We start from the raw sequence: 21,958 nt of genomic DNA on the forward strand, positions 1-21,958 counted from the left end.
TCGTTGTTTGGTGCCTGAATGATCCCACCGCTGCCACCAAATGTGAGGATACGGGGTTCTTCTAATCACTCAGACACAGAGCCGATGAAACCAAAGTGATGGTTTATTTCTCACAGCACACAGTAGTAGATAATTCACAGGAAACAGAAGTAAATATAGCTCAGAAACAGTATACAGGTAGCAGTCCAGATAGTAAGTCCCAGTAGAGGATTTGGGTCCACAGCAATTCCACACAGGAGTTCCAGATAAACAAGTCCACACAGCAGAACTATCACTGAACCTACACAGCAGTGATAGCAGATTAGTCCATGCAGTAGTAAGTACATATAAGTCCACACAGCACTGTTGATACGTTCCACAAGGCACCCTGGCAGAGAATCACCCCTTAGCCAGAGTCTTGCAACTAACATGAAGAGCTGACCTGCGCAACCTCTTTTAAAATCTTCCAAATTCCCATCATGCCGCGCTCACCTGGGGAGGAGATGCAGGTTCCTGATTGGTGGTATCCCACCTCAGGTATTTCCCTACTCCCTCCCACAGCTGGCCTTCTCCTAGTACCCCCAATTAAAATTACATCACACAATAGCAAAATCTTATTCAAATTACACAGCATGTAGTGCCCCTGATTCATATTACACCACATAGTAATGCCCCTTATTAAGGTTACATCACTCAGTAGTGCCCTTTATTCACGTTGCTCCTTATACACAATTCCTACAGTACTAGTGCCTTTACACATAATGCTTACAGTTATATTGCCCCTTACACATAATGACCACTGTAGTGCTGCTTATACACATAATTACCACAGTAGTGCCCCTTATACACAGCTCTGCCTCTATCACTCCAGCAGCTCCATGTCCTGTATCCCTCCAGCAGCTTCCCCACTTTTCTTGTCCCTCCAGCCCCCTCTCATCTTGTCATCAAGATGCACAGAGCCTGCTCCTCTTCATGGCTCTTCTTCACTTCAGCAGCGGTGACATCACATATGCCATGCCAGAAAAGGCAGCCACTGGGACCTGAGGAGTGGATGAATGCTGTCCAACAGACACAGCATGTGTAAGTACAAGGAGGGTTGGGCTGTAAATGGCTGTAGATGGAGGAGGACAATGGAGCCATCAGGACCTGAGGAAGGGGACAGTGACTGCAGCTCATCAGTAACACTAGCACTGCCTGCATAATCTATTGACATAGGTGATGGGGCGAGCTTTTCTGTTGGAATTACTGTGCAAGGCAATGGAGGGGTTGGAACTAGTTCCCCCTACCATTACAGGTGGTGGAACTCAGTTCCACCTCGTTCCCCCCCACTTTAAACCATAATAGTAGGTAACCCAAATTATTCCCCATATATCTTTTTTTCACACCACCACCACCACCACCACCACCACCACCACAACCTATCCATGCATCTGTTTATTCCAACTTCTTCCTATTTTACTTAGCCCCCTTACCTCTAACATATCAGGTCTACTCTTGCCTTCATCACTACCTTCCACTAACCGCTTTCTCACCTGTCTGTACATTCAAAATGCTTTGCTACAAAGAATGCTTCCCACTCCATAGTCTACTCAAACAGATCTTTATCTTTTTGAGTATTGTTTATTTCTTCCTCAACCCAGGGCCCGCACAAACCTCACCATCTATTTATGGACCGTCTTCCACCCAAAATTTCTCACCACCATGTGCTTCCAACCCATCCAAATGCAATATAATTTCTCCTCTTCCCTTCAGCCTTTTTCCGGCATATTTTGTATTGTTACTATAAATCTGCCTACAACAAACTCACATCCATCTGCAGATTAACACATCAGACTATTTTTCATTTCTGAAACTTGGTGGTGCCCATGCAGCACAGAAACCATAAATAGGAGCCAAATCACCATCAGATAATTGGACTCAATAGGTTTATGTTTACTGGAGTGGCCAGCAGGAGCAACCAGGAGGTGAAGCAACAGTGCTGAATCTGGTAAGAGGGAGTCAGAGTCTGTTGTGGGACAATACCCTTGATCCAGTCCCTACTCCTGCACTTCCTACCTTAATTCTTGCTTTCACTTTGCTCATGTCTTAAACTAGTCCCATAGGAATTTACTCTTCAGTCTTTAGACAATTTTTCAATTTTCCTTAATTACAAGAAACATTTCTCCATTTTGCTTCTAACACTACTTCATCCAGCTTGTGTGCAGCTTCATAGACCACTTTCTCTTTTCCCACTACCTAGTGGACCATTTACAATTGGTCTTTTACCATCTATACTCTACCAAGAGTCACCTCAGTAAACTGACCAGCGATCTAATCCCACTAATCCAAGAAGTCACTTCTCTCTACTAATCCTTCTTGACCTTTCTGCTATAGTCAAAACAGCCAAGTAATCTCTTCTCCTGCAAACACTTTTTTCTATTGGTCTTTGTGGTGATATCCTCATTGGATTACCTCCTAATATTCTTAGCACTCCCTCAGTGTCTACACTTCTGAAACATTCTCTTGTTCATTCTTCACTATGTTTTTCCTCAATTTTGAAAGCTTTATTAGTGAAATACAGTAATACACTCATTTGGCATCTACTGCTACCTACAATGACATCCACATCAATATATCCTCCTCTGAACCCTTTCTGATTCGTTTATATTCCTGGGGTAGATTGGCATCACCAAACACATAGCAGCTATGAAACTAGCACACTAGTCCAGGGTTTTTGTGCAATCTAGATGTGGCTACCTTGTTTCTGCAATATAAAACAAAACATAAAAATAAATCCTAGTCCATCTGGGCCTAATGCCCCTACCACAAACCTAGGCATATGCACAGTACTTACAGGCCATAAATCAGTGTCTCTCAAGAAGCTTGCTGCCTGTTTCTCCAGATAGTGAGCTCTGAGCCAAGCCCTGACCGAGCTTATATCAACCTACTACAGGTGCAGGCCCTAATTATTCTGTTCTCAGGCTGAAGACTAAAAGACCAAAATGGGCCTTGTGGATATATCCCTCCCTTCCATCTCATATCCACACACCCAGGACCCATATCTGGCTTTTACTAAAGGCCCAAACTCTCATGAAGTCTATTTAGAAAAACAGACATTTCCTGGGGGTTCAAAATACATATGTCAGAAACCCAGGCAAACATATATCCAATTTATAAATTTACCAGTGTTTCTATCACATATCCCCGCCTTTGTTTCAACCTACAGTATGGGGGAAAAATTTGCAGTCCCCAAACAAAACACATGAGACAAAGTTTCTGCATTGACCAATTGGCTTCCTGGCCTATGCTCTACTGAATATGTAAAATTTTGCAATGCCAAGAAACACCTTGTAATTCTTTCATTGCTTTCTTTATTCTCAGACATCCACTTCAATTGCACATAATCAGTGATCAACCTGAATTTTTTCCCCAGCAAGTAATACCTGAGAATTTCTAATGACCTCTTTATTGCTAATGCTATTTTATTGACAGTGGCATCGTTTCTCTCATGCACATTTAACTTTCTGCTTAAATTAATAATAGAATGTTCTTCACCCTCTTTGTTCTGGGACAGGACCTTGGCTATCCCTACATCAGATGCATCAGTTTGTACCACAAATTCCCTCTGAAAATCAACTGTCATCAGAACTGGTTGGGTAAACAATGCTAACTTCAACTCCTGAAAAGGCTTTTCTGATTTAGGACTCAAACTACCCATCTCTTTCTGTTTGCCCTTGGTAAGTTCTGTCAGTGGTACTGCAATAGTTGAAAAATTGGGTAAAAAGATTCTATAATACCCCGCGATTCCTTAGAATGCTCTCACCTGCTTCTTATTTAGGGGTCATGTCCAATTGTGTATTTCCTTACATTTTATTAAATTTGGGCTTTATCAAACCTATGCCAATGGTGTATCCAATATATTTTACTTCTTCCATCCCTAGACAACATTTTTTGGGTTGCTGTCAATCCTGCTTTATGGATGGAGTCCCACACTGTTTGTGCTGTGGGTACATGAGACTGCCAATCAGGACTATAGATGATCACAGCATCCAGATAAGCAGCAGCATACTGTCTATGGGGACCATAGAATTCTATCCATCATCCTCTGAAAGGTAGCAGGTGCTTGATGTAAGCCAAATGGCAACATCTTGTATTGGAACAACCCTTCTGGTGTGAGGAATTGAGTAGGCAATAAACTTTGACACATTTTTCAATTTACATAAATCATTGCAGAAGTGCAAATTCTCATTTGGCTTTGGAATAAGCACAATGGGACTTGACCACTTACTGTGTGATTCTTAAATTACCCCAGCTCCAACATTTAATTTTTTTTTACCTTCTCTAATTTCACGCTTGCCTGTGTCCCAAACAGCGCTGATCGAAAGTTGGGAGGTATGCATCAGTGTCAGAACCTGGAGCAGTAGGGGAGCTTGAGAGGACCCAGGCATCAAATGTAAGTTATCCATAGGGATGGGAGGGGTGTGCAAAATACAAACCATATGGGGAAAAGTAGGTGATGTATCAGTGAGGCCTGGAAATGTTAGGATGTCAGGGATGGTAGTGTGCAGGAACTGGCAGTGTCAAAGAGTCAGGGTTTGCGAAGCACAGACATGACAGCACAATGCAGGATATTATTATTATTATTATCCTTTATTTATAAGAATATCCTTTATTTATAGGATATACAGATGGGGCACACAAAATGCTGCACACACTGATTTGGAGTGGACAGCACAACACAGGATACAGTATATCAGCCAGAGTGATGGGCAGAGACTATTTATCTATGCAGCACATGCAGTGAGTTATTGACATTGTCACCCACTGCTGAATTCACAATAGCTGCCAATGAGCTTGCCTCTGGTCCTATGTGCTTCTGCTGATTGGCTGACAATTGTCTTTCACTCTGTCAGCCACCAGTTACAGCTGCACAAAAAAACTGGAAAAAAAAACTGGAAAAAATCCGTGAGGAAACCTAACAATGGCGAGGAGACTTTGGATCCTAAACATTGCAGGGCTAAACATTGACCTTTGGAATCAAATGATTCCGATCACTAGAGGAGACTTGTGGGGTGCTGAAAGGGCTGCTGGAGAATGTGATCTTGGATGCCATCATTATTTACACCAAACATTCTGAGCATGGCGGTCACCACTATGGATGTTTTCTATGTTCTTAATTGGAAGGGCTGCACTCCATGGATTCGGAAGCTGAACACTGAGCAGTAGCAAATACCATCACCCTTTCCCCAAGGCTTTTCATGCTTTATACTTTTGGGGAATGTTGAAGAATCCATTCCCCAGGGGAAGATTTGTCCAGCCTTGGTGGGAAGAAAGGAGCATCCTTGAGCCTTGTGGCAGAAGGTAGAAGTGGGAAACTGGAAATTTTATTTTCCCCCATATTGGACATTTTGGCTATGAGGGAATGAGCAGTCGGACTCTTTTCCTTGCAGGGGAGTGCTTAACACCCAAGCATCAGCCCTGCACCCAGATACACAAGTCACAATATTTAATTCCACTAAAATTACCACCATTCTAAGACAATAACTATATAAACAATTGCAGGGAAATGAGAACTTTTCACAAAACCCAGGGAACAGCATTTGTCCTTCTGCAATTTTCAATATTTATAAATGACCCTTATTGTGTTACAAAAAAATATTATTTTTTATATTGTTGTCATTTAATATTGTTTACCACTTTATTTGTTCATTTTCTTTGTGCAACAATTTGTAATTCATAACTCAGCAGTGAAGTACATCATCTAGAACTAAAACATTAGTGGCAAGGCATATTTTTCTTAGTACTATAAAAGGGATTTTCTGGCATAATAACACTTCAGTACAGCTGCAATAAATACCTTGTAAAACAATATCAACTCACTGCATCTATTTGATCTTGAAAATTGCTCAATTTAATGCTAATGCAATTCCTCTAAGTGTGGTACATAAACCTACTGAGGTGGAGCTTACATTCTTATACACATATCTTTCTTTGCTTTATGTGTTTTTATTGGTGTAAATGGGCTAGGGAATAAATTCTGCTTTAGTGGTATATTGTGTTTTGACAACTGAAAAATATTTATCAGTAAGGTGTATAAATGGTAATGTAGCTTGCAATATTTCCAAGTAGTGTCTCACTTCAGGTTCACCTCTGACTAATACATGCATATTTATGAATTGAACTGTGACATCTTTAAAAATACTTTGGTCGTATGTAACAGCATTATCATAAAAATCACAATGAAAAACTGTACAGTACATGCATTGTCTTAGACGTCCTCAGTGAGTCTAGATGCGGCTAAACCACAATTCAGCTTGGTAGTAATGATATGCTTTCCTACCATCAGCTCCTATTAATAAACAGTAACTTCATGCTATATTATTTATATTAATGTTGCAGATAAATGTCCCAACAAATTTATGTTGTCATCTCCTTTTTATCTCTTTTTGTTCTAGTGCATCTGAGAAAATAAATCATATCTATTACTGTATAGCTACTGACAAAGAAAAAAATAGAGAAACATTCTGTGCATAAATGATAATATTAATATTAATAAATAAGTATAGTCAATATTACATTGTTTAGTTAATTTTAAATTCCTTAGTGTTAAATTGTCTATTTTCAGTTTATTTTGAAACAGAGCATTACTATGACCAGCAGCACTATGTGACATGTTCCTTGACTCTATAGGTAATTTGCAAAGTAGCATGTTCTAGTAGAACAGTATTCGTAACAGAAAAGGCTCTTAATTTTATTGAATTTACTGAACCATTAGAACATGAAAAAAGCTACAATAATTATAACCATCTTATTTCAAAATAAATTATTTTGATTTACTTTACCTTAGTTGCAAAACTGCCAACTCTTTGATATATATACACTAATAAATCCCATAAATTGGTGAATACATTTTTTTTCCTTATCCTACATTACTATGTGAGGCAAGAACTTGGTTCAGTCTCAAATGAAAAAGCTTTATAACTTCAGTGCTAAATAGTCTTTAGATGGTGACTGCATGTAGTGAGCTGCACTGAAACATTTCCATTTGCACATTATATTAAAACAATGTAGGAATATAATTATTTCAAGATGAATTGTCTCTATTTTTTGTAGCTACATTATGTGATGTGCAAAACATGACTTTTATGCAAATTGATGACAGTTTGAGGACATAAAGATGCATAGGCAGGCTTTCTAATTTAGGTGGTGCATACGTTTGTGCATATTTTCCAAGTACACAATATTCATACTAGGGGTGCATACAAAAGGGTTTCTCCTATATTTTACAAACTTGAATAGACATTTCCTAACTAATAAAAAGGAAGAAAATATATTTATTTCACTTATGTCTATTTATTTCTAGTATATTTATTTTTTTGGTTCAGCTGTCTCCTTTTCATGTTTCCTCATTTTTAATTACATTCTACTTCATTATTAATTCTACTTAATTTGACATTATAAAAGATATATAATCTCGACTGCAGTAAGAATCCCATACACAATAATTGTCAGTCCATGATTAAGAGTAAACAACTACATTTTTCCTATAAAAGAGTCTTCTAATTAAAACACAGAGGACATATCATCAGAGTAAGCCCTATGCAAATGTAACAATATTTGGTACAGTAATATGAATGCTAGCAGTATAATAATGTAGGCACAATATGCTAAGCTAATACCTATAAATAAATATTTCAGCTATAATAGCACCTTAAGAAAATTGAGGACATAAGACTTTTTTAATTGTTGTGGTGTGTAGTAGCCACAAATCTTTCTTACTGAATTAAATATTAGGAGATATCTACATTTTGCTGCTATTTAATTATGTGTTTCCAAATAAATTACATTTATCTAGATAACATTTTTTCCTTTTTTTTTTGTTTCATGATAATGCTTTTTTAACTACACTGTAGTGTCTCTAAATCTTAATTAATATGTTATTTACAACATGCAGTAGTGGCAAAAACTGAAATTATATATTCCAACAGCAAAAGTACTAGCTCCCTAGTTAGCAGTTTTTTCTATACTACCCAGACTCAAGGAAACCATTTAGCTACCATCTATTTACTGCTACTTTGCTATTTTAAATGAATTAATATGATAACACAACCTACCTCACTACCCATAAAATACATACAAGTCCCTTTTCACCCTTGAATGCTTTTTAATACAGCAAAATGTATATTAGAAAGCGTATTATGCTTACCTTTCTTAGGTTCTGCTTGTTTTTCTTGTTTTTTCACCACTATAGCTAAGGGAAAAAAGCAGACACATAAGCATCATATTATGTACTGTAGATACAAGCAATACAGATTATATTTTTTTAATGGGACTGAGCCCCCCTAATCTACAGTAAATCCTCAGTGTATTTTCTTTGCATTGTTAAAAAACATACTGTGACCTCATATAAAAGATGGCACTGCTAAATGAGTGACTTTCTGAATGTTATTATATTTAAGAAGGTTTGCCACAAATGACCAGTATAATTTTTCTTTGAAACATCAGCTTTTATACAAATAATGCTTTCATTTACAGTAATTCCTTTTAATCGTATATATGAATGAATATAACTATATTTTTCTATACTATACTTCTATTTTAATAAAGAATGTTTCCATGATTCTACCTTCTTTGTCTAAAATTGGTTAATTTCCCAAATTAAATGGAATAAAATATATATCTATAAAAGAAGGGTATTTGTAGAATTATTTATGTTTTAGTTTCTCAACAATCTGTTACCTTTTTAAGTGATAGAATTATCATGATTCTACCTAGACTTCCTATGTCAGTTAAACATGTTAAATCTACTGTATGTTGAGCAGTAAAGGCCCCCATCTACTAGTCCAATTTGGGCACTTTTCATCAGATTTCGACGCATCTGACTGAAAAATCGGATGAAATGTGTCACATCGGACGGCTCCTCCGATCCATTGTGTGGTCCCATGTCAGATATGTCTGGGCTATAGATCTTTGGTGCTGCACCAATGATTTTTTTGAATCTGAAGAAATCAGGTGCACATCAGAGTGCTTTTTGTTACTTCAGATGTATCGCATCAAATTAATCTGAAGCATCATTTGACTGGCATCTCCGTGGCAACTTGAACTCATCACAAGGACGTGGCGGCAGCAGCATCATATCGCTACAGATCAATCACATGTAGCATGTGTGAATCAGATACAGTATATCTGATGTGATCTGTTGGCACATTATAGATCGCATCAGATATATCTGAAGTGAATCTAGTGAAATTTTTGTTAAAAAAATATATATTTATTGAGAATTTTCAATAAAAATAGAACAAGATAGTTGAAAACAAAATGGTATGCAGTTCGAAGATATCCAGATATAAATATTAATACAACATCAACCTGGACAGTATATTTTAAAGTCTAGAGTAGCGGAGTAAACAAACAGATACATGTGATCAAATTATGTAAGTAGATATGCATTAGATTTGCAAGTAGTATAGGATCAAGCCCAGATCAGGCCTACGGTTTGCAATAGAAAGTTTGTTGGAGTAGATCAGTTGCACAGAGTTATAGTCCATTGGAGCATTAATAAAGAAGACAAATATGTCTTAGTGAGTCTGGGTTCCATATAGACACCAGTGACGTGCGGTGAGGTCAATTGCTGGGGAGGCACTGGCTAATATCAGAGCCAGGTTTACTCCATATATCACCCTATATATAGTCCATCCCATCTGCAAGCAACACAGTAATGGGCAGCAATCACAGGGCCTAATTCAGTAGCAGTTGTAAAACTGCTACTGGTTTATCACTCCGTCCATTGCTGATCGCTTGTCTTACTGAAGAGCAGTGATTTGCCATTTTGTACCGAAAGCACCACAATGTCTTCCCGTCATCATAAAAGCCACATGGGCACATTAAGATTTATACTATAAAACTTGAGGTGCATGAAAAACAATGGCGGATTTATATCTTCCAGCCTTTATGCAGGTGTGCAAAATCTTTACCTATCCGCATTCTGCTGCAGTTTGTGCACCGCATGCACTTAAAAAATGCATCCTGTTTTGACAAACCCTTGTGACACAGTACAGTATTACTCTGTAGAACTCTAATAAACTGTGAGACAGGTAGTCCCTCTTTTAGCTTCTTGGGGTGGCGACTTGTTGCAAACAAGACCACTTCTGTCTGTACTTATACAGTACAATGTAGTACATGAGTTTTCAACCTTGGCCCTCCAGCTGCTGTGGAAATTCTCTCTGGTCATTCGTGCATTACATGTATATCTAATCGGATTATCCATAATGTTTAACTCAGTGACCATTTGTAAGAATGTTTACTCAGTATTAACCCAAAATATCATCTATAAAATGGAAATAGTGTAGCATTCTGGGACCATGCTTTAATATATCTGTGTACGCTTATACTTTGTCATAAACAAATATGCATAAACTGATACAAAATTTTAACCCATCACTGCCCCAGCATTCTGCACGTAATAAGTATCTCCATATTAAAAATGTTTATTCTCCAAAATTAAATTCATACATTGGATTTTATGATTTTATGTTGTGTATAAGTCTTCCTTATAGACAGTTGTTCTCTGATATCTGCATCATAATCACAGTAATTTAAAACTACCACCGCTCCACGTTCATCAGCTAATTGTATAACTATTCCTATCTGCAAAGAACTCTCTTAGCCTCAACTTGTACCAATTCCATTTTACTCCTCTTAAAGACTACCAAATCATTCTTATACCGCTCAATTCACATGGTAAGTTTGTCCAGCTATCTTCCTGTTTCATCCCCTGACAGTATTGATTGAGAAATGGATTTGAATTCTTCTAGGTCAATTCTTGTTTTCTTTAATTCACTCCCTATCTCCTCTACAACTAGTAAAATAAGATCCATAGAAAATTTATTTAAAATGCTGCACCATTTACTACAAAAAGCTGCGACCCAAATAATCACCTCTACGATGCCCCGAACAATGACAGCCAACTCCAATACAATCATCCCCAGCATCCTCCACCCCAAATTACTTTGGCTAGGGGTCCCTGAAGCTACCTGTTCCTGGATAGTTGACTTCTTGACAGATAGGACACAGGTGGTGAAAGCGGGGGACTGTACCTCTCAAGCGCAGTCCATTAGTACAGGGGCCCCTCAGGGCTGTGTCCTCTCACCCCTGCTCTTCTCCCTGTACACAAATGACTGTACTACAGCATGTTTAACTTGCTTCCTTCAGGCAGGTGTTACAGGGTCATCCCCGCCGGGTCCACCAGAAACCTCAAAAGTTTATTTCCCCAAGCGGTTCACCTGCTGAACTCCTGAACATTGACTAACTAGATGTACATGTAACTCACTTGGGTCCCTACAGTATACCTATCTGTCTGACTTTACTTGCTCCCCCCAACTGCTTATCTGTTACCTACTTGGCTGTTGTATAGCAAACCAAAGACAAATTCCTAGTATACACACGTATACCTGGCCAATAAAGCTGATACTGATTCTAATTCTGATTAGTTCTGCAAATAGTTGGAATATTATGATCCTAAATCCCATTGGAATTTTTTTCATATGGTAGTTTTCTGACAAGAATTGTCCATGTACTGTAGGACCAAATACACTTCTATGTTACTCAAACATAACAGCCTATAATACAAATCCAAAGCCATTTGAGCTGGTAAATTTCCAAAATCCTCCTGTTCAAACAACACTCTATCTGCATCTTCATCAATAAGACTCACTTAAGCATTTTCCACTAAGTTTAACAATTGTTTGTCCAAAAAATGTTGAACCACTTTGTGTCTTTATTAAACCTTAGCACAAAATAATAAAATGTCAAATACCCTTCAATGACAGACTGACCAGAGTAACACTATCTGCAGACCACTGTCAATCATGGCTGCTAGCTGATGAGGTTGCCAGGTGACAGATCTCAGCTGGCGGCTGCATAGTACGGTAGAATGTACAACAAACTGTGGAGCTGATGGACTCAGGTGTGTTAAGGACAAGAAGGAGATTAAAGGGTAGTGCTGGGTAAGTAAGTTTTTTTAATACTTGCACTTTGGAAAGTGGTTTTTGCTATGTTGGTGGTCTAGATAATGGACTTCTAATGCCCAAAATTTTAACATAAGGGATGCATAATGTGATGTCACATAGTGATATGAAGATCTAGAACCACTTGTTCTTATAATTATTTGATGGTCTCTTTGATGATGTAAAATGAAAGCCATATACATTTTTTCATTAAGGATTGTTTATTGCCCTGTCTGTATATTTGTTTGGTAAAGGCCAACATAGCCAAAGCAATTAATAAATTCTAAGATCAAAAAATTTAAGGACTTGTTCCGAGCCTGAGGGCAGGTAAACCCGTGGGTTTTAGATGAAAGTGTTTTTTCCCATTCCCCCCTTTCTTTTGTGGAAGTTATATGATCTAGCTACACTGTATTTATCAGATAAAAAATCTCCACAAAACGTTGCCGTTTACAACTTTATAAAAGAAAACTATACCTTTTTTAGGTTTCGTTGGTTCCTTCTTGTGTTTTTTCTCTGGTGTCTCTAAAAAAAAAGAATTAGTATCATACTAATTCAGCACTGATTTCCTTGATATGGTTCATTAATACAACACCTATAGCCATTTATCACTAACATTTACATTTGAGAAGGATCATATGAAGACCCATATATTCAAATATGTATTTCATCACATGTACAGTAAATGCTAACATGTATGCTACTGTATGTGTACAGTAAGGGACATTGCAGTAGTATTTGCACTGCTTTCTCTTTTATATCTAATATTTTCAGCAATGATGTTTGCTAGAAATAGACATTGCTGTTTTGGAATTTTACTCATGTGGCTAATACAAACTTTATGTCACAAAATGTGCCAGAGTCCCCTGCTACAAGATCTGTCTTACTGATCTGGTCATCAGTTTCCTAGGAGACTCCATCCACGGTCTCTGGGCTCCACCCCAGGTGTGGCCTCTGCTTCATCTCCCTGCAGTGTCTCACATGTTCCTGGCATTCACTCACGTCTTCTCCCTCTGGTGCCAGGTAAATGACACTGCCATGACAGTAGGTATCAGGTGACAACTGCACCACAAATGGGAGATCAGTATACAACCACATGATGTCTGCAATCAATCCCCCATAAGGATGTGGTATAAAGGGACTTCCTGAGCAGTCAGTTGGGGCTAGTGCAAGGTCATATGCTGTACTAACTGTGTCATGAAGTCCTGTGCTGCTTATCACCATGGTCTTTTCATGTCCATAGAGTCACCAGTATAGTTACCAACAAACTGCACTGCCAGATCCAGTCTGGTAACAGTCTGATTCAGTGTGTCCATCAGTTCCAGTCCAGTCCAGTTTATTATCTGGTTCCAGTCTGGTCCAGTGTATCCACAAGTTACAGTTTGGTCTAGTGCATTCACTGGTTCCAGTCCGGTCCAGTATATCCTTTGTTCCAATCTGGTCCAGTATATCCTTTGGTTCCAGTACAGTTCAGTGTACCCTCTGGTTTTAGTCTGGCTACCTTGTTGCCTGACTATCTAATCCAGTTCCTGCCCGGTTGCAGTTAACTGATGCGGTAGGTATTATAACCTTAATTGCTCCTGTTTGTACCAGTACTACTTTCATGAGCTCTCTTTAGACTGTAACTGTCTCTCTAGTGCCTCTGTTTGCCAGCAGCCAGTTCAATCCAAGCAACTCTCTACACACAGTACATCTCCTGTTCCAGAGACATTGTCCATGAGCAGAAACTATATTAGGCCTGCCAGCATTCAGTCAATAACCTCAGACTCCAGCCAGTGACTCAAGTCCAGGTTCACAAACAAACACAGTGACACTGCATTGGTGATGACTGATAACTTACAGTTTGCAAACTTGCAATCAGGTACAGCTTCAGTTCCAGATCAATTAACTTGTACATATTTATCAACCTCATCACTATCATCCAGAACAACAACACTAGATGTGCTAATGTATTAACAATTTTTTGTAACTGTTATCTGGTTTGTCTCATATAAAACCTGAACTGATTCTTGCACATATGGCCTAATTCAGGTTTGTAAGTAAATAAAAAAAAGCAAGTAACTTTGGGTCTGGGACAAACCATGTAGTCATGCAAGGGGACATATATTTTTTATGTCCAGGGTAAATACATGCTGCTCTTGCATGTAGCCCACAAATCCTAGACAGAAAATTAGATTTCAGTTTGAACACACCCCCACCCGAATCTAAATCTCTGCATATGTTACATCTGCCCCACCTGCAGTGCAACATGGTTTTACCCAGTGGATTGCTTTTTTGCTTTGCTTGCAAATCAGAATCAGGCCCATAGTATGCTAGTAACTTTGAAAAACTCCAACAATTTTCAGCTTGCAGTGGCTTGTTGCCTATTACATAATCTATTACTTTAATTTCTAGTATTTGTGTGTGTTTGCTAATGGCACCACTAACACTTTTTTGCACCAGGCATTGCATTATATAAAATACACTAGTTAAGATATCAAGCAATGTATTATCTGTAAGTATGAGTACAGATTAATATAGGAACAATTGGGGTAATTCTGAGTTGATTGCAGCAGGAACTTTGTTAGCAGTTGGCCAAAACCATGTGCACTGCAGGGGGGGCAGATATAACATGTGCAGAGAGAGTTAGATTTGGGTGGGGTATTTTGTTTCTGTGCAGGGTAAATACTGGCTGCTTTATTTTTACACTGCAATTTAGATTGCAGATTAAACACACCACACCCAAATCTAACTATCTCTGCACATGTTACATCTGCCCCCCTGCAGTGCACATGGTTTTGCCCAACTGCTAACAAATTTGCTGCTGCGATCAACTCTGAATTAGGGCCAATGTGTTGTGTATGTGAAAAGCTCTGAACCCAGCTATCTACACAAACTAGAGTAACTGCTCACTGCCTTATTTTCGGGTTTAACTGACAATATTGCCATGAGATTGTGATGCAGTTGACCTGCCAACACACAAATGACATCACTCTACTAATTAAGTAACCCCAAGCTATAGTACTTTTCCCATATTAAGAGTAGCATATTTTCTGCTTCCAGAAAGATCACAAGTGGCTATTATTTATTTCTAAAACAGTACATTGTAAGAGAGTGACAAATTAAAGTGTAATCCATGTTTACTATCACACAATACATTTTTCGTTATTTTACTTTACAACATAATTACAGTATGTGGAAGAAATGGAAAATTAAAAGTGGTGAGCGGAATAAAGCAAAGTTAGGAATGTGATGGTGGGCAGGCAGTAAATAAATAAAGGGAGTCTACTTATTATAGTATATCACCAAATACAGATATAAAATTATTGCCCAGCAGCATATTTGCAATGCAAAAGTCGCCTTCCTTAATATCTGTATTATCGTGCTTTAATTAAATTAGCTTTTTTTTGTCTTTTTTGGGTTGAGGATGTAGCTGATGTTTGTGGGTTGAATGAATGGTTTTGTACTTACCTTTTATTTGTATAGCTGGTGCCTTTTTGTGTTTTTTCAATGGGGCTGTTAAAACATACATTATTTAAATATTAGTACATTTTTTTGGGGTATAATGTATATTTTAAAGTATTAAAAACAACAAATAAATAAGTTTAATCACACAGAGTTGCAAAAAAGTTTCCTCATTAATTTCCCAATAGTTGAAATAGAAGAAAAGCAATTATTTTGAGTAAAAATGGAATGGGGTACTGAGTCCTCCCCTCTCTTAAAAGCCCTTCATTGGCTTCCCTTTCCTATCAGAATTCAATTCAAACTTCTCACACTCACTGACAAAACCCTCATCCACTCCTATCCCATTTACATCTCTGCTCTAATCTCCCTCTACACTCCCACCCGTCCTCTTCGCTTCGCTAATGCACACCAACTCTGTTGACTACTGATTACTTCCTCCTGCTCCTACCTTCAAGATTTCTCATGTACTGCTCTCTTTCTATAGAATTTTCTACTTCTCCCCCTCACACTCTCCACCTCTCTACAAAACTTCAAACTAGCTCTGATGACCCACTTCTTTTCCAAACCCAGCCTAATCCCATCCTAACCCTCTGTTACACGCTCACCGTCTACCCCATCTGTGTCACCCTGTCCCGTTTTTCTGCCACCCTGATTCTGTAATTTTGTTAGTGTTGTCTGCTGCTGTAGCTATGTTTATTTACCCTGTACTTGTCCTATATTGTCTTCAACTGTAAGTCAGTATTTTCCTATTTTGATTATTTTGTTTATGTACTCTATAATTGAGCACGGCAGATCCCTTGTAGTACCATATAAATAAAGAATAATAATAATAATAATAATAATAATAATAAAAAATTGTGGAATGTGGAAGCAGAGAAGCCTAGATTACAGATTGTTGATAAATGTATATCAGAATGAGTACTCAATTTTGCCAGCTAGTCCTCCTAAGGTGGGGTAGGAGATCGATTCTGGAAAGAACATAAGTCTAGTTAAGAGTGATAGGTATGGATCTCCTTAACTGTGAGCTAGCTAAACAAAGTTGAGGAGAAATCAGTAAATCTTTACATCTACATGTAAAAGTCTATTGCTACTGCAGTTTTTTTGCCATAAAATGCGGTCTGTTCAATTACCAATGCAATGGAAAGATTTCACTGTATTTTTAAAAACAAGTTTTCATTTGTGAATGTCCATAATCAACAAATAAAACTAGACAAAACAGCAATAGTTTTAGTGCCAATTAGATAAACAATAATACTCTAGGTTCATACAGGTTTTTGTAACTTCCTGCACATAATGACTAAAATACTGTACTATTATTACCTTTTTTCAGCTCAGCTGGTTCCGCTTCATGTTTTTCCACTGTTTCTAATAAAGGTGATAAGAATTTGGTCAGTGGCATGCAGTTGCTCCATATACATGCTTTAAACTACACAGATATATTTATAGTTTCTTGAGCATATATCTGTAAATTGATAAATAGGGCCATTCGCTAAAAATGGAGACAGCAAAGAGAAAGAGAACGGAGGACATTTTATATGGCTGTAGTGACATAAAATTCTGAATAGCAGGCTGAATGAAGCAGCTGTGATAAGTGGAGGTATCCATGGTAACAGTGGGCCTATAAGTTGACTGAGGAATCTGGTGATGGGAGGGGCTTAGCCCTTATAAGGAGAGGACTTAATAGGTTCTCCCTCTTTTCCTCAGTGAAAATTTTTGTGTTATGGGTTTTTTGTACGATAAGGTTCTGTGAATGCTTTTGTATTTTCAGATTTGCGCTTGGACGAGTGTCCGATTTGGATTATGGGGCACTCATATGTTTACTATGGTGAAAGATCTGGTGTGGAGTTCCTTCAGTCCCCTGAAGCTAATGTGGTCAGATGGATCGGTGTGAGAGGACTTGGCTGGGAGCAAGTCATGCCCCTGTTTTGGCAACAGTCTGAGAGGTCGGGATACCCGCTGAGGGTGGTGTTCCATGTTGCTGGAAATGATTTGACCAGAAGGACTGGTCTGGATCTTCGTAAAACTATAGTTAGGGACTTAGTTAGTTTGCAGAACAGCTTGTGCTTTCTGAGTGTGGGATGGTCGGACATTATCCCTCGTCTGGTTTGGAGAGAAGCGGACAGACCAGCTGCCATAGAGTTGATCCGGCGTTGGATCAATTCTGTGGTGGGCAGGGCTGTTAGTGAAAATTGGGGGTTTGTGGTCCCACATCCCTCAATCTCAGTTTCTGCCCCTCATCTTTACATGGCCGATGGTGTGCACCTGAATTTAAGGGGTATGGAAATTTTTATGGAGGATTTGTTGTTCGCAGTTTTTACTCAGGAATTTTATTGATAGGTAGGAGGATTTTTAGGAGTAGTAGAATAGTTTTAAGGTAGAGGTATGGTGGCGGGGGTGTCGTTGAAACTGTGGCGGGTTGGGACGGCCTGAAATTGTGGCTGTAATTTAAAGAGTTTTATAGGTGCTCAGGAGATGTGAAGGTGGTGGAGTTTGATACATTACGGGGCCAGAGTTCCATCGGACCAGATGGGCTTCGGTCTCCGGTGGAGTTGGTACACACCTTTGCACCTTTTGGTTGGGAGTTGGGGAATACCTTGAGTGGAGAGTTGGCCACGGTATTCCCGATAAAGAGCAAGTAACACAAGGGGTGGCAATTGGCCCATTATGGCCCCTTTGGATCAGTGGGGGGCTGGGCTGAAATTGGGCCCCTTAAAAGCCTCCCCTTGTGATGTGATGGGGGCTGGGCTGAAATTGGGCCCTTAAAACCCCCCTTGTTATGCGATGGAGGCTGTGCTGAAGTTGGGCCCTTGCCTCCTCTTGTGTTTTGGTCAGCCACAGTTAAAAGGTTTAAAAGGTTAGAATAAATAGGGACGTTATTTAAATAGGCCGTCCCTCCTTGCCACCATACCATTTGTTTAATAAAAGCTGACAATTCTATTGGCAAACATTATTCTGGTGTCAGTGTCAGTTATTTCTTTTATGGATGTTGGTGTATGCGCATGAATGAAGAACAGTCTATGATAGACATTTTAAGAGAACGGAGGACATTTTATATGGCTGTAGTGACATAAAATTCTGAATAGCAGGCTGAATGAAGCAGCTGTGATAAATGGAGGTATTCATGGCAACAGTGGGCCTATTAGTTGACTGAGGAATCTGGTGATGGGAGGGGCTTAGCCCTTATAAGGAGAGGACTGAATAGGTTAACACTCTTTTCCTCAGTGAAGATTGACCCACCCACCCGCCCTGGATGAGTTTATTATTGGTGTCGGCTTGGCGGGTTGGGACGGCCTGAAATTGTGGCTGTAATTTAAAGAGTTTTATAGGTGCTCAGGAGATGTGAAGGTGGTGGAGTTTGACACATTACGGGGCCGGAGTTCCATCGGACCAGGTGGGCTTCGGTCTCCAGTTGAGTTGGTACACACCTGAGCACCTTTTGGTTGGGAGTTGGGGAATACCTTGAGTGGAGAGTTGGCCACGGTATTCCCGATAAAGAGCAAGTAACACAAGTGGTGGCAAATGGCCCATTATGGCCCCTTGTGATGAGTGGGGAGCTGGGCTGAAATTGGGGCCCTTAAAAGCCTCCCCTTGTGATGTGATGGGGTCTGGGCTGAAATTGGGCCCTTAAAACCCCCCTTGTTATGCGATGGAGGCTGGGCTGAAGTTGGGCCCTTGCCTCCTCTTGTGTTTTGGTCAGCCACAGTTAAAAGGTTTAAAAGGTTAGAATAAATAGGGACGTTATTTAAATAGGCCGTCACTCCTTGCCACCATACCATTTGTTTAATAAAAGCTGACAATTCTATTGGCAAACATTATTCTGGTGTCAGTGTCAGTAATTTCTTTTATGGATGTTGGTGTATGCGCATGAATGAAGAACCGTCTATGATAGACATTTTAGTAAACTGATAAGATAATGGTAAATATACTCTTTAATATAACTAATGCTATTACTTCAGTTTATCACCACTTTTGTGAGTAAAAAAACTGGAGGAAACCTTGAGGAAACTTATAAAGTATGTACTAGATTTTCAACAATTTTTTCAACAATTGACATATTTCTATCTGCCTTCTTTACTATAACAGAGCATTTCCATTAACATTACTTCAATGTTGATTTGCAAGAGCACATATTTTAAAGGTTTCCTCGAAAAATCACAGGTGGAAGGAATAGTAACCTGTGGGAAGCTTTTAGAGTGAGTTCACCAAAATTAACTATACTGTGCTCCAACGATTGCATTATAAATTGCAATTGCATAAAAAATGTAGATACAGTACATTTGTGAAAGTCAGAGGCTCAACCATTAAATATTTGTCTTCCATGCAGACCTTACTGTTTACCTGTGCCAATATTATACAGTGGATATAATGAGAGATTTAAGTCTCCTCCTAGTTGGGCAATTCCTTGCTGAAAGTCCTGAAGAGCAGATAATATCTTCACAAGAGCATTTGGTTGCCCTGAATAAAGAAATCGAGAGTTAAAAACAGGTGACATCACGCTATTAATTAAATCCTTATGATCTCCAATATATCAAAACATTCATAATCTTCTCTTTAGCAGACTTTTTGGACACAAATCATTAGAAAGTTTTGTTAAAAGAAGACAAATTAATGAATATATATGAAACAGGCAGAGGTGGCAAGTATAATATGCTATTTTTTTCTGTACTATTACATTAATTAGAATTTGTCATTATTATGTTTGAATTGCAGTACGGGGAAAATAAAAGTTAGAATTTGAAATCACATTTGGTTAAGTTAAATGTAAGTCAAAATGAAATTAAACAGCACTCATGATGCATCTGACACACAATGGAAGCAACGTTAGAAGTTACAGTACAAACTAAAAATTAAGTGAATTACCCCATCCCCTAGGAGCATTCTAAAAGTTGAGATGCCATGGTCGGTCATGCAACATCTGACATTTGCTATCACACGTGTGTGTGTGTGTGTGTGTGTGTGTGTGTGTGTGTGTGTGTGTGTATCTATCTGGTGTGGTCTGGCACTCACAACACAGTGCTGGTTACTGGAGTGGTCCTTTAGAGACTGTCCCTGCCAGGGTGTCCCATACATAAAGTAATGCTATATCCTACATGGGTGAAGGAAAAAAGGCACTCTCCAGATTTCAAATGAACAAATCTTCTTATACTTTATTGCATGCTGAATATCATATAGCCGATGCTTCGATTCATATCAGAATCTTTTTCAAGGCAAGGTAAACATAACAGTGCCAAAGTCTGTCATTAGCAGTATACACCAAGCATGCTTTGCCATAAATGAACCACAGCCCACCAGTATGTGCATGTATCGGCAGCATTCCTTGGTCTTTTCATTAATACAATTAATTCTATGGATTCAGTGTATTGATGAAAAGACTGAGGAGTGCTGCCGATATATATATATATATATATATATATAGTTACTACTCTATATAGTACTTACTACTACACCTACTGAAACACTTACACTAAGTTAGAACATTATACCCCTTTTTTATCTGTTTTTTACTTGTATATACCATTAGATTAATATAAGGAAGGGATGTCATATGTCTTTAGGTATAAATACCTGCTGTGTGGATCCCCTCTCAGTATCACCTTGAACTCTGAGAGGACCACTGCAATAGTTGGCTGTAAGTATCAATTGGACCATTTTGCTTCCATATAATGACAGTGGGAACTTGAATGTCATAGACTATGTATTTATTTTTTGTAAATGGAACCTTGAAAATATATGTTCCAGGCACATTCCCAGATAAATATTATGTGAATTTATCATTTGTGTTATCATCTCATTAATTTTGGGAATATAATATTTCTAAGTAGAAATTATATATAGTCATTAAATATCACCTATAAATTATTTTAGGTTGACCCACTGCTGAGCGGTCTGTTTTTGTGGATTGGTTTATAGAGTCAGGGATAGACTTTAAACTACACTCTATTCGGGTATGTATAAACACTTGGCTCCAGTATGTTAATGTATTAAATGACACTTTATCCTAATGGCCCCGATCTACTAATCCCTGGACTTGTTCTTTCCAATTAAGGTCACCTGGTTGACCATATTTTGCTTTTTGGATCCCATGTGACTGGGGGTTTATATTATTAAACTTTTTCCCAACTCATATTGGTATGTATCATTCCCATCCTCCCTCATTCTGTTATATGTTCCTTTATGTATCTGAGACCCAAAATATTAAGTCTTATATATATTATTCCTTTTACATTTAACAGATTTTATACCTGCTTTTATTGATATATTCAGTGAGCTTTTACACACTTTTGGATTATCTTTTAAACATCTGGCACTTGGTATGTATAGCCACGTTAGATACTTATCTTCTGATGAACATTAATAAATGTGATATAGTGACTGTATTTTATCATTTAGAAATTACCCCTGAGGAAGTCCCAGATAGGGATGAAATGCATTGGTTTGTGTTCAAGTACTGTATTCCATCTGTACCTTATGCTGCTAAGGAAGAATTGTCATGAGTTATAAGTCTCATCTGGACTTTCCATCTGACAGAAATTGTTTGTATATACTGTTTATAC

The 21,958-nt window shown here is 38.4% G+C and overlaps 1 protein-coding gene across 1 annotated transcript in view; it reads right to left on the bottom strand.

Moving 5' to 3' along the window:
• Window positions 1–21,958, bottom strand: part of TRDN (triadin) — an 862,718-nt gene that overhangs the window by 112,656 nt on the left and 728,104 nt on the right. Inside the window, exons 51-55 of the mRNA XM_063919338.1 lie at window positions 19,743–19,859; window positions 16,725–16,769; window positions 15,411–15,455; window positions 12,438–12,485; window positions 8,165–8,209 (exon numbers count right to left, since the gene is read on the bottom strand). Of these exons, the coding sequence (XP_063775408.1) occupies window positions 8,165–8,209; window positions 12,438–12,485; window positions 15,411–15,455; window positions 16,725–16,769; window positions 19,743–19,859 (300 nt within the window). The remainder of the gene's footprint in view (window positions 1–8,164; window positions 8,210–12,437; window positions 12,486–15,410; window positions 15,456–16,724; window positions 16,770–19,742; window positions 19,860–21,958) is intronic.

This window comes from Pseudophryne corroboree, chromosome 4, assembly GCF_028390025.1.
Source record: "Pseudophryne corroboree isolate aPseCor3 chromosome 4, aPseCor3.hap2, whole genome shotgun sequence".
Lineage (NCBI taxonomy): Eukaryota > Metazoa > Chordata > Amphibia > Anura > Myobatrachidae > Pseudophryne > Pseudophryne corroboree.